We start from the raw sequence: 14474 nt of genomic DNA, 5'->3' as shown, positions 1-14474 counted from the left end.
CAACATATTCATTAATGATCTGGTAGAAGGTTTACACAGTAAAATATCGATATTTGCAGATGATACAAAACTATGTAAAGCAGTTAATACAAGAGAAGATAGTATTCTGCTACAGATGGATCTGGATAAGTTGGAAACTTGGGCTGAAAGGTGGCAGATGAGGTTTAACAATGATAAATGTAAGGTTATACACATGGGAAGAGGGAATCAATATCACCATTACACACTGAACGGGAAACCACTGGGTAAATCTGACAGGGAGAAGGACTTGGGGATCCTAGTTAATGATAAACTTACCTGGAGCAGCCAGTGCCAGGCAGCAGCTGCCAAGGCAAACAGGATCATGGGGTGCATTAAAAGAGGTCTGGATACACATGAGAGCATTATACTGCCTCTGTACAAATCCCTAGTTAGACCGCACATGGAGTACTGTGTCCAGTTTTGGGCACCGGTGCTCAGGAAGGATATAATGGAACTAGAGAGAGTACAAAGGAGGGCAACAAAATTAATAAAGGGGATGGGAGAACTACAATACCCAGATAGATTAGCGAAATTAGGATTATTTAGTCTAGAAAAAAGACGACTGAGGGGCGATCTAATAACCATGTATAAGTATATAAGGGGACAATACAAATATCTCGCTGAGGATCTGTTTATACCAAGGAAGGTGACGGGCACAAGGGGGCATTCTTTGCGTCTGGAGGAGAGAAGGTTTTTCCACCAACATAGAAGAGGATTCTTTACTGTTAGGGCAGTGAGAATCTGGAATTGCTTGCCTGAGGAGGTGGTGATGGCGAACTCAGTCGAGGGGTTCAAGAGAGGCCTGGATGTCTTCCTGGAGCAGAACAATATTGTATCATACAATTATTAGGTTCTGTAGAAGGACGTAGATCTGGGTATTTATTATAATGGAATATAGGCTGAACTGGATGGACAAATGTCTTTTTTCGGCCTTACTAACTATGTTACTATGAGTATGGCTTCATCAGGGGATACGATGAAAACATAGTGTCATTATATAAACCTGGTTGACAATTGAATAACCAATTGTTATTGTGCTGATGGCTTTGGAGGCAGTTCAGCATAACTGTGTTGTGACCTGATATATATAAAGGACGTATGCGGTGAGAAATTATAAATAATGACGAATTTAAAAAGATAAAAAAGCGGTGCATGACATAAATGTAATGTCTGCTATATGCGTACAGTGCGTGCGCAGATAATATAAGGTTCAAGCACATCTCAGAGATTTATGGTGTCTTCTTAGAAAAAGGTGAGTTTGGCGCATGGCAAAGTGATGACTGGTGTATTCGAATAGCGTAGACAGAAATAGTAATATCAAAAGGCGGCATGGCATAAAAAACCCAAGCATCTGTGTAAGATAAGTAGTCCAACGAAAGGGCCATGCTGTATATACAGTTGTGTTCAAAAGTTTTACATACCCCGGCAGAATTTTTTCTTTCTTAGCCTTTTTCAAAGAATCTGAATAACACCAAAACTTTCTCTCCACTCATGGTTAGTGGTTGGGTGAAGCTATTTACTGTCAAACTGCTGTGTTTTCTCTTTTTACATCATAATGACAACCCAAAACATCCAAATGACCCTGATTAAAAGTTCACATACCCAAGTTCACATACCCTGGTGATTTGGAGACGTCAGATGTAGCTCTCAAATGGAGGAAAAAGGACCACACCGTGAGCAGTGGAGCAACCGGAGAGGTACTGGTTAAAAAAAAGAAAAAGTAATACTTGCCTCTCCTGGGGCCGTGCTGCAGGCCATCCTGTCCTCTTCTTTCCACTGTCGAGCTCTGCATCTTGAAGGCTTCTGGCCAGGCCCCTGCACATCATAAGGTCACGACGTTGACATCATGACCTTATGACGGGCAGTAGTTTCTGAGACCTGTACACTGCTGAACATCCTGGCCTACAGTGAAGAGGCTGGAGATGCCACGCGATTGACGATGGAAAGAAGAGGACTGGATGGTGGGTGGCAGGCCGGTCAGTATTGTTTCTTTTTTTCCCTAGCCCTGTTCTAACTTACATACCGTATGTATCCGAGTTATGTATAAAGCGTATCTAATTCATAACCCGGAGGTTAGAAATGAGAGGCCAATGAAGTGAGGCTCTTGCCATTAATCTGATTGATATGTGCCAGAGAATGATAGAGACATGCTTATGAATAAGCCGCCTATGTTCTTCACATCTCTGACCCATGCGCGTAAATGACATAGCTCGTTTTACAATAATGTAGGTTTTTATTTTCTATTCCTTGGAATCTTCAGTATTAATAAAAAGAATAAGATGAACATAATGTCAAATATTGCCATCACGACAAGTAAATGACCCCTAAGGCGTATGCCACCACTCCGTGACCACCCTCGTATGAGTCAGATGCCCTTCTGGCAGTCAGCAGTGGGTCTTCAGAGATCAAAGAGGAAATCCTTCCAGTAAAAGGGATTTTCCAATGGTCACCAAGTATCTTACCCAAATCAACCCATTGGTTACTAACGCCAGTAATAAAACACAATGGATCAGCAGGATTACGGATGCACAGTGGTAAGAGGGTCAGTCGAGTGCTATGTTTAGCTTGTTGGTAAGCTTTGGCGATAAAGGTTTTGGGATAAACACAATGTTTAGTGTTTCGTAAAGGTTAAGGTTCGATGTTGAAAATCCTTAATGTCCTCAAAAATTGTCCCGTTTGTTTTAACGATGAGGGATGGAAACTGTTAAAACAGAAGACCATTGGACTTAGAATTAATGGAACCTGTCATAAAGCAGTATGAAATAGGGAGGCTCCCTCATTGCAAAAAAGTTGTACTTTAAATACTGCAAAAATACAGCGTAGGTTACAGAGAGATATGTCCACTAGGGGGCTCCTCTCCAGCCAGGTCGGCTAGATTAACAAGTCTCTGCCTATAAGAGAGGAAGAGGATTTGAACTCTATAGCGCCACCTATTGGGGCAGCGATCCTGCAAGTCACTACCGACCCTTTAACGAGCCTTACAAGATGACTAATCAGAATCTCAATTTGCAGATACGGTGTTTAGGGGTATTGCCCCTTATCAGTGCAAAGTATGAGAACGGATTTGGCTAGGTGAGAGACTCTGGACTGATAGGGAGACATGTCACAATGTATGGAAGAAAACTGGAGAACACGGAGGAAACTCAGGAAAACACGGAGAGAGCATATAAACTCCTTGCAGACATACCCCTTGGTGAGATTTGAACCCAGGACACCAGCGTTGCAAAGTAACAGTGCTAACCACTGAGCCAGTGTGCTGCCTCATAAACAGCAGGGAACTTGAACCTGCGATCTTACATGCTGCTGTCATGATTATTATTATTCCATGGTGCTTTACATGTGAGGAGGGATATACATAATAAAAACATGTACAATAATCTTAAACAAATCACGACTGGTACAGTAGGAGAGAAGACCCTGCCCGCGAGGGCTCACAATCTACAAGATTGACAGGCATATAAGCGGCATCAAACAGGTCAAACTACTGCAAACAGGGCTAGCTTCCATCACAGCAGTTAGATCTGTGTGCCAGTTGTATAACAGGTGACGCCCGTTCCTTACATGTACGGCAGACTTCACTAGTGAACACTTAGGTAAAGTGGGCCCCCGGCACTTGCCTGGTGGTGGTGCCAGCACTGCTGTGTGAGAAATAAGTGTATAGTGCCCCCCAGAGTCAAAAAAATCTCCAGGGTCTCTACTACCAGGGGTAGCTGAGAAGCCAGAGAACATGATTCGGGTCAGTTTTACCGTCCCCAGTCTGGTGATCGCCGTTATTCACCGAATAACGATTGCAAAAAAAAAAAAGTCTGATTTTCCATTCATTTCTCTCTCCTCTAATATGATCTAGTATACCAGAAGAGAGAGAAATTGTGTCTCCCGAGCCCCCCCCTTCCCCACCCCGATACCTCTGCCATCCCCGGACCCTCTGGCTCCATCCGTGTAATTTTCCTGGAAGAAAATGGCAGACGCATGTGCCGGGATCTGCCAGCCGGCACCCGCAACAATAGATTTTTCCTATTGGTTCATTTTGATCACTGTGATAGGGTCTATCACAGTGATCAAAATAAAAAAAATAGTAAATCAAACTCTCTTTTATTACCACCTTAGTTAGGTAAAAATAATCAAATAAAAAAAAGTTTTTTTTTTTCCATTCTTTGCAGTTGGGGTTAGAACTAGGGCTAGGGTTGGGGTTAGAGCTAGGGTTACTGTTAGGCTAGGGTTATGGTTGTGGTGTTGGGGTTGTGTTAGGGTTACGTTGTGGCAAGAGCTTAGTTGGGGTTGTGGTTATGGGTGTGTTGGGGTTAGGGCTGTGTTAGGGTTGGAGTTAGAATTGAGGGGTTTCCACTGTTTAGGTACATCATGGGGTCTCCAAACGCGACATTGCACCCGCCATTGATTCCAGCCAATTTTGTGTTCAAAAAGTCAAACTGATGTAAAGTTAATATGTGGGAAATGTTATTTATTAACTATTTTGTGTGATACGTTGAAGCGTTCAGTGACAGTGGTCAGAATTTTAAAAAATTGGTTTGGTCGTTAATGTCAAAATTGGCTCGATCACTAAGGGGTTAAGGGAAGGAAATCAGCCAGTGGGTCTTTATCCTCAAGACTCCTCTGGTGGGGGAACTTTACACTCATCTCATCCGCACACTTGTACCCTTACCACTCCCAATTACACTCACCACCATCCTCACCCACTTTGGCTCCTCACATTCATCGTCTTCCCCCAGCTCCTCACACTTTTCCCCTCACCTCTCACTCGTGCTTTTTGCCTGGCTCCCCACACTTTTCCTATCTACTCTCCTCACAATTGTCCTTCTCATTCAAGACATGACCTCTTCCCCAGTCTATTCACATATCCCCCCCTCACCTCTCCTCATACCCAACCAGGCCATCTCCTCTAACTTGACCCTTCACCTCATCCCTTGCACTTGCCCTCTCCCTCAACATTAGTTCCTCTTCCCTAATTCCTCATACTTGTCTACTTACCTCTCTTTACACTTACCCTCTAGAGCTCACAAATATGCCTTCACTTTTCTCCTCATTCCTTAGTTTCACACTTTTCTCTCCTCCTTTTTTTCCTCCTCATTACATTTGTCGTTTTTCCTCACACTCGTCCTCTCCCTTCTCTCCTCACTCTTATCCTTTTCTCTCTCCTCATGTTCTCCCCTCACACTCATCCTTTCCTATCAATCCCAACCCACACTTGTCCTTTCTCTTCAACCATGACTTATCCTCACACTGGTCATTTCCCGTATCACCTCTCATTCCTTACACTCATCTTCTCTCCTCATCCTTCCACTTGTCCTTTCTTCTCTCACACTTGTCATTTCCATTCTCATACTCGTATTCTCTTCTCCTCATTCCTCACACTTGTCCATTCCTCTCTCCTCACATTCACTCATCCTCTCTTCTTACTCCTTTCCTCTCACTCGCCCCGTCTTCTCACATTCGTCCCTTCCTTTCTCACCGTGTCTTCTCCTCACTCTCGCCATGTCTTCTTCTCACTCTTGTCCCTTCCTCTCTCTCCGTTTCTTTTCCTCACACTAGTACCTTCTTCTCTTGCCCTGTGTCTTCTCCTCACTTTTGTCCCTTCCTCTCTTGCCGTGTCTTCTCTCTCTCGCCCTGTCTCCTCCTCACTCTCATCTCTTCCTCTCTCACCCTGTGCCTTCTCCTCATGCCCATCCCTTCCTCTTTTGCCCTGTCTTCTCCTCACTCTAATCCGTTCCTCTCTCGCCCTGTCTTCTCCTCACGCTCATCCCTTCCTCTCTCGTCCTGTGACTTATCCTCACTCTCGTCCCTTCCTCTCTCCCTGTGTCTGCTCCTCACTCTTGACCCTTCCTCTCATCCTGTGTCCTCTCCTCACTCTTGTCCCTTCTTTTCTAGCCCTGTGTCCTCTTCTCTCTTGCCCTGTCTTCCCCTCACTCTCATCCCTTCCTCTCGCCTTGTCTGCTCCTCACGCTCATCCCTTCCTCTCTCGCCCTGTGTCTTCTCACTCTTATCCCTTCCTCTCTTGCCCTGTCTTCTCCTCACTCTCATCCCTTCCTCTCTCGCCCTGTCTTCTCCTCACACTCATCCCTTCCTCTCTTGCCCTGTGTCTTCTCACTCTCGTCCTGTGTCTTCTCATCACTCTCGCCCTGTGTCTTCTCCTCACTCTCACCCTGTCCTGTCATTTCACTCTCATCTCTTCCTCTCTCGCCCTATGTCTTCTCATCACTCTCCTCCCTTCCTCTCTCACCATGTCTGCTCCTCACTCTTGACCCTTCCTCTCTTGTCCTGTATTCTCCTCACTCTCATCTCTTCCTCTCTCGCCCTGTGTCTTCTCCTCACGCTCATCCCTTCCTCTCATCCTGTATTCTCCTCACTCTCGTCCCTTCCTCTCGCCCTGTCTTCTCCTCACTCTCCTCCCTTCCTCTCTCGCCGTGTCTTCTCCTCACTCTCTCGCCATGTCTGCGCCTCACTCTTGACACTTCCCCTCTCATTTGTCTTCTCCTCACTCATCTCTTCCTCTCTTGCCATGTCTTCTCCTCACGCTCATCCCTTCCTCTCTCGCCTTGTCTTCTCCTCACTCTCTCGCCGTGTCTGCTCCTCAACCTTGACCCTTCCTCTCTCCTGTGTCTTCTCACTCTAGTCCCTTCCTCTTGCTGTGTCTTCTCACTCTCGCCCCTTTCTCTCTCACCGTGTCTTCTCACTCTCTCGCCCTGTATCTGCTCCTCACTCTCAACCCTTCTTCTCTCACCCTGTGCCTTCTCCTCACGCTCATTCCTTCCTCTCTTCCTGTGTCTTCTCACCTCATCCCTTCCTCTCTTGCCCTGTCTTCTCCTCACTCTCATCTGTTCCTTTCACCCTGTCTTCTCCTCACTCTCATCTCTTCCTCTCTCGCTCTGTGTCTTCTCCTCACGCTCATTCCTTCCTCTCTCGTCCTGTGACGTATCCTCACTCTCTTCCCTTCCTCTCTCGCCGTGTCTTCTCTTCACTGTCCTCTCTTGCCCAGTGTCTTCTCACTCTGGTCCCTTCCTCTCTCACCCTGTGTCTGCTCCTCACTCTGGTCCCTTCCTCTCTGACCCTGTGTCTGCCCCTTACTCTCCTCCCTTCCTCTCTCGCCCTGTGTCTGCTCATTACTCTTGTCCCTTCCTCTCTCGTCGTGTCTTCTGACACTCATCCCTTCGTCTCTAGCTGTCTTCTCCTCACACGCTCTGTGTCTGCTCTTCACTCTTGACCCTTTTTCTCTCCGTGTCTTAGCCTCACTTTCCTCTTTCGCCCCGTGTCTTCTCCTCACACGCCCTGTGTCTTCTCCTCACTCTTGACCCTTTTTCTCTCTCCGTGTCTTAGCCTCACTTTCCTCTTTCGCCCTGTGTCTTCTCCTCACACGCCGTGTCTTGTCCTCACACGCCCTGTGTCTTCTCCTCACACGCCCCGTGTCTTCTCCTCACACGCCCCGTGTCTTCTCCTCACACGCCCCTTGTCTTCTCCTCACTCTTGACCCTTTTTCTCTCTCCGTGTCTTAGCCTCACTTTCCTCTTTCGCCCCGTGTCTTCTCCTCACATGCCCCGTGTCTTCTCCTCACTCGCCACGTGTCTTCTCCTCACACGCCCCGTGTCTTCTCCTCACACGCCCCGTGTCTTCTCCTCACTCTTGACCCTTTTTCTCTCTCCGTGTCTTAGCCTCACTTTCCTCTTTCGCCCTGTGTCTTCTCCTCACACGCCCCGTGTCTTCTCCTCACTCGCCCCGTGTCTTCTCCTCACACGCCCCGTGTCTTCTCCTCACACGCCCCGTGTCTTCTCCTCACTCGCCCCGTGTCTTCTCCTCACTCGCCCCGTGTCTTCTCCTCACTCGCCCCGTGTCTTCTCCTCACACGCCCCGTGTCTTCTCCTCACTCGTCCCGTGTCTTCTCCTCACTCGCCCCGTGTCTTCTCCTCACCTCATCCCTTCCTCTCTTGCCGTCTTCTCCTCACTCTCCTCCCTTCCTCTCTCGCCGTGTCTTCTGACACTCATCCCTTCGTCTCTAGCTGTCTTCTCCTCACAGTCACACGCTCTGTGTCTGCTCCTCACTCTTGACCCTTTCTGTCTCTCCGTGTCTTCTCCTCACACGCCCCGTGTCTTCTCTTCACTCGCCCCGTGTCTTCCCCTCACACGCCCCGTGTCTTCTCCTCACACGCCCCGTGTCTTCTCCTCACACGCCCCGTGTCTTCTCCTCACTCGCCCCGTGTCTTCTCCTCACACGCCCCGTGTCTTCCCCTCACACGCCCCGTGTCTTCCCCTCACACGCCCCGTGTCTTCCCCTCACACGCCCCGTGTCTTCGCCTCAGACGCCCCGTGTCTTCTCCTCAGACGCCCCGTGTCTTCTCCTCACACGCCCCGTGTCTTCTCCTCACACGCCCCGTGTCTTCCCCTCACACGCCCCGTGTCTTCCCCTCACACGCCGTGTCTTCCCCTCACACGCCCCGTGTCTTCCCCTCACACGCCCCGTGTCTTCCCCTCACACGCCCCGTGTCTTCCCCTCACACGCCCCGTGTCTTCTCCTCACACGCCCCGTGTCTTCTCCTCACTCGCCCCGTGTCTTCTCCTCACACGCCCCGTGTCTTCTCCTCACTCGCCCCGTGTCTTCTCCTCACACGCCCCGTGTCTTCCCCTCACACGCCCCGTGTCTTCCCCTCACACGCCCCGTGTCTTCCCCTCACACGCCCCGTGCCTTCCCCTCACACGCCCCGTGCCTTCCCCTCACACGCCCCGTGCCTTCCCCTCACACGCCCCGTGCCTTCCCCTCACACGCCCCGTGCCTTCCCCTCACACGCCCCGTGCCTTCCCCTCACACGCCCCGTGCCTTCTCCTCACACGCCCCGTGCCTTCTCCTCACACGCCCCGTGCCTTCTCCTCACACGCCCCGTGCCTTCTCCTCACACGCCCCGTGCCTTCTCCTCACACGCCCCGTGTCTTCTCCTCACTCGCCCCGTGTCTTCTCCTCACACGCCCCGTGTCTTCCCCTCACACGCCCCGTGTCTTCCCCTCACACGCCCCGTGTCTTCCCCTCACACGCCCCGTGTCTTCTCCTCACACGCCCCGTGTCTTCTCCTCACACGCCCCGTGTCTTCTCCTCACTCGCCCCGTGTCTTCTCCTCACACGCCCCGTGTCTTCTCCTCACACGCCCCGTGTCTTCTCCTCACACGCCCCGTGCCTTCTCCTCACACGCCCCGTGTCTTCTCCTCACACGCCCCGTGTCTTCTCCTCACACGCCCCGTGTCTTCTCCTCACACGCCCCGTGTCTTCTCCTCACACTCCCCGTGTCTTCTCCTCACACGCCCCGTGTCTGCTCATCACTCTCGTCCCTTCCTCTCTCGGTTTGTCTCCTCACGCTCGTCCACTCTCACACACTGACAATCCTCTTACTCAGCGTCTCTCCTCAGAAGCGCTTTGCTAAACATAATTCTGTTCTCTCGCGTTGCATCTTGGGACTTGTAGTTCTTGTCTTACAGCTGACGAGTTACAAACAATGGCTCTTGGGACTACAGTTCCCACAATGCCGGCAGCCGGCTCCCCGTCATCTGCTTCCTGTTTTGAATCTCACCAGCAAGTTACCGGGGTAAAGTGCGGTGAGCAGCGAGGGGAGAGCGCGGAGGAGCGCCGAGGAGACGTGAGGGCGCCGGGCTGCACAGGTGAGCCGGGGGCTGAGCTCTGTGAGGGGCCGCAGTCACCCTGGGGTTATCTGTGGTGAGGCGGAGACCCTGTGTCCTGCGGGGAGGAGATGGGGGCTCCACAGAGAGCTGTGTGAGGTCCTGGTGAGACGGGGGGGGCCACAGAGAGCAGTGTGAGGTCCTGGTGAGACGGGGGCACCACAGAGAGCAGTGTGAGGTCCTGGTGAGACGGGGGCTCCACAGAGAGCAGTGTGAGGTCCTGGTGAGACGGGGGCTCCACAGAGAGCAGTGTGAGGTCCTGGTGAGATGGGGGCTCCACAGAGAGCAGTGTGAGGTCCTGGTGAGATGGGGGCTCCACAGAGAGCAGTGTGAGGTCCTGGTGAGATGGGGGCTCCACAGAGAGCAGTGTGAGGTCCTGGTGAGATGGGGGCTCCACAGAGAGCAGTGTGAGGTCCTGGTGAGACGGGGGCGCCACAGAGAGCAGTGTGAGGTCCTGGTGAGACGGGGGCTCCACAGAGAGCAGTGGGAGGTCCTGGTGAGACGGGGGCGCCACAGAGAGCAGTGTGAGGTCCTGGTGAGACGGGGGCTCCACAGAGAGCAGTGTGAGGTCCTGGTGAGACGGGGGCGCCACAGAGAGCAGTGTGAGGTCCTGGTGAGACGGGGGCTCCACAGAGAGCAGTGTGAGGTCCTGGTGAGACGGGGGCTCCACAGAGAGCAGTGTGAGGTCCTGGTGAGACGGGGGCTCCACAGAGATCAGTGTGAGGTCCTGGTGAGACGGGGGCTCCACTGAGAGCAGTGTGAGGTCCTGGTGAGACGGGGCTCCACAGAGAGCAGTGTGAGGTCCTGGTGAGACGGGGCTCCACAGAGAGCAGTGTGAGGTCCTGGTGAGACGGGAGCACCACAGAGAGCAGTGTGAGGTCCTGGTGAGACGGGGGCTCCACAGAGAGCAGTGTGAGGTCCTGGTGAGACGGGGCGCCACAGAGAGCAGTGTGAGGTCCTGGTGAGACGGGGGCTCCACAGAGAGCAGTGTGAGGTCCTGGTGAGACGGGGGCTCCACAGAGAGCAGTGTGAGGTCCTGGTGAGACGGGGGCTCCACAGAGAGCAGTGTGAGGTCCTGGTGAGACGGGGGCTCCACAGAGAGCAGTGTGAGGTCCTGGTGAGACGGGGGCTCCACAGAGAGCAGTGTGAGGTCCTGGTGAGACGGGGGCTCCACAGAGAGCAGTGTGAGGTCCTGGTGAGACGGGGGCTCCACAGAGAGCAGTGTGAGGTCCTGGTGAGACGGGGGCTCCACTGAGAGCAGTGTGAGGTCCTGGTGAGACAGGGGCGCCACAGAGAGCAGTGTGAGGTCCTGGTGAGACGGGGGCGCCACAGAGAGCAGTGTGAGGTCCTGGTGAGACGGGGGCGCCACAGAGAGCAGTGTGAGGTCCTGGTGAGACGGGGGCTCCACAGAGAGCAGTGTGAGGTCCTGGTGAGACGGGGGCTCCACAGAGAGCAGTGTGAGGTCCTGGTGAGACGGGGGCGCCACAGAGAGCAGTGTGAGGTCCTGGTGAGACGGGGGCTCCACAGAGAGCAGTGTGAGGTCCTGGTGAGACGGGGGCTCCACAGAGAGCAGTGTGAGGTCCTGGTGAGACGGGGGCTCCACAGAGAGCAGTGTGAGGTCCTGGTGAGACGGGGGCTCCACAGAGAGCAGTGTGAGGTCCTGGTGAGACGGGGGCTCCACAGAGAGCAGTGTGAGGTCCTGGTGAGACGGGGGCGCCACAGAGAGCAGTGTGAGGTCCTGGTGAGACGGGGGCTCCACAGAGAGCAGTGTGAGGTCCTGGTGAGACGGGGCTCCACAGAGAGCAGTGTGAGGTCCTGGTGAGACGGGGGCTCCACAGAGAGCAGTGTGAGGTCCTGGTGAGACGGGGGCTCCACAGAGAGCAGTGTGAGGTCCTGGTGAGACGGGGGCTCCACAGAGAGCAGTGTGAGGTCCTGGTGAGACGGGGGCTCCACAGAGAGCAGTGTGAGGTCCTGGTGAGACGGGGGCTCCACAGAGAGCAGTGTGAGGTCCTGGTGAGACGGGGGCTCCACAGAGAGCAGTGTGAGGTCCTGGTGAGACGGGGGCTCCACAGAGAGCAGTGTGAGGTCCTGGTGAGACGGGGGCTCCACAGAGAGCAGTGTGAGGTCCTGGTGAGACGGGGGCGCCACAGAGAGCAGTGTGAGGTCCTGGTGAGACGGGGGCGCCACAGAGAGCAGTGTGAGGTCCTGGTGAGACGGGGGCTCCACAGAGAGCAGTGTGAGGTCCTGGTGAGACAGGGGGCTCCACAGAGAGCAGTGTGAGGTCCTGGTGAGACAGGGGGCTCCACAGAGAGCAGTGTGAGGTCCTGGTGAGACGGGGGCTCCACAGAGAGCAGTGTGAGGTCCTGGTGAGAAGGGGGCTCCACAGAGAGCAGTGTGAGGTCCTGGTGAGACGGGGTCTCCACTGAGAGCAGTGTGAGGTCCTGGTGAGACGGGGTCTCCACTGAGAGCAGTGTGAGGTCCTGGGGAGACGGGGCTCCACAGAGAGCAGTGTGAGGTCCTGGTGAGACGGGGGCTCCACAGAGATCAGTGTGAGGTCCTGGTGAGACGGGGGCTCCACTGAGAGCAGTGTGAGGTCCTGGTGAGACGGGGCTCCACAGAGAGCAGTGTGAGGTCCTGGTGAGACGGGGCTCCACAGAGAGCAGTGTGAGGTCCTGGTGAGACGGGAGCACCACAGAGAGCAGTGTGAGGTCCTGGTGAGACGGGGGCTCCACAGAGAGCAGTGTGAGTTCCTGGTGAGACGGGGCTCCACAGAGAGCAGTGTGAGGTCCTGGTGAAACGGGGGCTCCACAGAGAGCAGTGTGAGGTCCTGGTGAGACGGGGGCTCCACAGAGAGCAGTGTGAGGTCCTGGTGAGACAGGGGCACCACAGAGAGCAGAGTGAGGTCCTGGTGAGACGGGGGCACCACAGAGAGCAGTGTGAGGTCCTGGTGAGACGGGGGCACCACAGAGAGCAGTGTGAGGTCCTGGTGAAACGGGGGCTCCACAGAGAGCAGTGTGAGGTCCTGGTGAGACGGGGGCTCCACAGAGAGCAGTGTGAGGTTAGTAAGGGTAAGACGGGGGGTTAGGATCCTGGTGAGATGGGGAATATGGTGAGTCCCCCACCCTGTGCCGCTGTGTGAACATGTCTCTCTAGAGCCGCGTGCTCCATTTTTGAAGAATCTGGTACAAAAAATGTCAACGAATATCAGAAGATAATAAGAAATGACTTAAGATCTGTGATAAGTCTGTCCCTTAGAGAATGTTCAGACGGCGCTTTTTCAGGTGTCTTTTGGAGCAGACCCTCCTCAGAAATCACCCGCTGAGCCTCCTCTTAGGTTGGGGCACGCGCTGACTTTGGCCACGACGCGCTTGTTCTGTGCCAGCGCTACATGGCTGCATAGTGCAGAGCCGCAGGGGACGGCCACAAATAGGCTATAAAGCCGTTTATTTTATTTTTCTGTGACTTTCTTATCGTGGTCGCTGCACCCTGCGGGTCACATCCACTGGGGGAATGCTGCCATGTAACGGCGACGTGCACTGATCATTGGCTGCATGTCCTGTGTGACTGCTGTGTAGCCCCCCAGTCTTAGGAGAAAAGGCAGAACGGCCCCCAGACAGGACAACTGGGAAAAGACCCTTTTCAGCTCTTATACTGAGGTCTGGCATGACGTAGCTCATTACACCCCTTGCCCTCTGGCAGCATTTTGCAACGTCTCCGCAGGCTGGAGAGTGACAGGAAAGGACATTGCTGACGTAGCACAGCCGCATAGGTAGTTAAGTGATAACTTGTCTCCTCACCGCTGGGATTATTGCATCCGGGCAGTAATGTTTGTACCGCGCTGCAGACGCTGTCGGGGCTCGCAGACATTTTAGGGGCCTTGGTGCACGTTTGACCTCCGTTTTCAGGGTCGGCCGGTGAGCTGCTGATTTCCCAGGGTCCGTCTTCAGCTAAATTTTAGTTTTTAGTACATGTAGCTGATAAAATCCGGCTGGAAACCCGAGCTTTGCTGCAGCTTCTCTGCTCGCACTTTGCAAAAATTGGGATTGAAAAAGTCATAATGTGGTGGGGCGGAGGGTGACGATGGGGACATGTGCGGGGCTCGGTGTGTCCTGGTGTCATGTTCTGCTCCATCACTCGGTACTTGTGCCTTCTAGGTTTACGATCGGTGGAGATACAGAGCGGTTCACTATGGAGGAAGACGAGGCCGCCCTGATCTACCCCTCGCTGTTTGACGAATGTGCGAGCGATCACTTCAGTGCCGTGGATCCCCGGTCGCGGAGGTAGGAGTGTAACTTGTAGGCCGAATCATTGCCACATCTACAATGAAATACAGCACAAAAAAAAAAGTTACGATTGATTGGATTAATAGTGGGGGAGGTGGGAGAACGAAATAAAAACTTTTTTTTTTTTTTTCTTATTTTTCTTTTTCAGGCCTTTTTACATAGAACCTTCCAATATCACCAGCGTCAATCATGACCCCCCCAGAGTCACTTCTCACGCCGCAGCGATGAATAAACGCATCCACTACTACAGCAAGCTCGGCCGCTCATCCCAGTCGTCATTGGTAAGATAGGACGGACGGTTACTCGTTATTTCACCGTTCCATGATGTCGGGGGAGACCAGGCATTAATTTCATGTAAGTGGGGGGTCGTTATGAATGGCTCTCGGCCAAGCGACCCTCCGCCCGTAGCTCTCTAATCTGCACTGGGGCCTCTATATTGTTTGCTCTATACGTAGATCACAGAGGGGACCACCCTGGAAACTGGCGGGATAAAGGCTTTAT

At 53.0% G+C, this 14474-nt stretch overlaps 1 protein-coding gene across 1 annotated transcript in view; it reads left to right on the top strand.

Moving 5' to 3' along the window:
• Positions 1–9534: 9534 nt before the first annotated feature.
• Positions 9535–14474, top strand: part of SLC38A9 (solute carrier family 38 member 9) — a 31810-nt gene continuing 26870 nt past the window's right edge. Inside the window, exons 1-3 of the mRNA XM_069745867.1 lie at positions 9535–9672; positions 13845–13970; positions 14122–14254. Of these exons, the coding sequence (XP_069601968.1) occupies positions 13879–13970; positions 14122–14254 (225 nt within the window). The 5' untranslated portion in view covers positions 9535–9672; positions 13845–13878. The remainder of the gene's footprint in view (positions 9673–13844; positions 13971–14121; positions 14255–14474) is intronic.

Source organism: Ranitomeya imitator, chromosome 1 (genome assembly GCF_032444005.1).
Source record: "Ranitomeya imitator isolate aRanImi1 chromosome 1, aRanImi1.pri, whole genome shotgun sequence".
NCBI lineage: Eukaryota > Metazoa > Chordata > Amphibia > Anura > Dendrobatidae > Ranitomeya > Ranitomeya imitator.
This window is presented reverse-complemented; position numbering and strand designations above follow the sequence as displayed.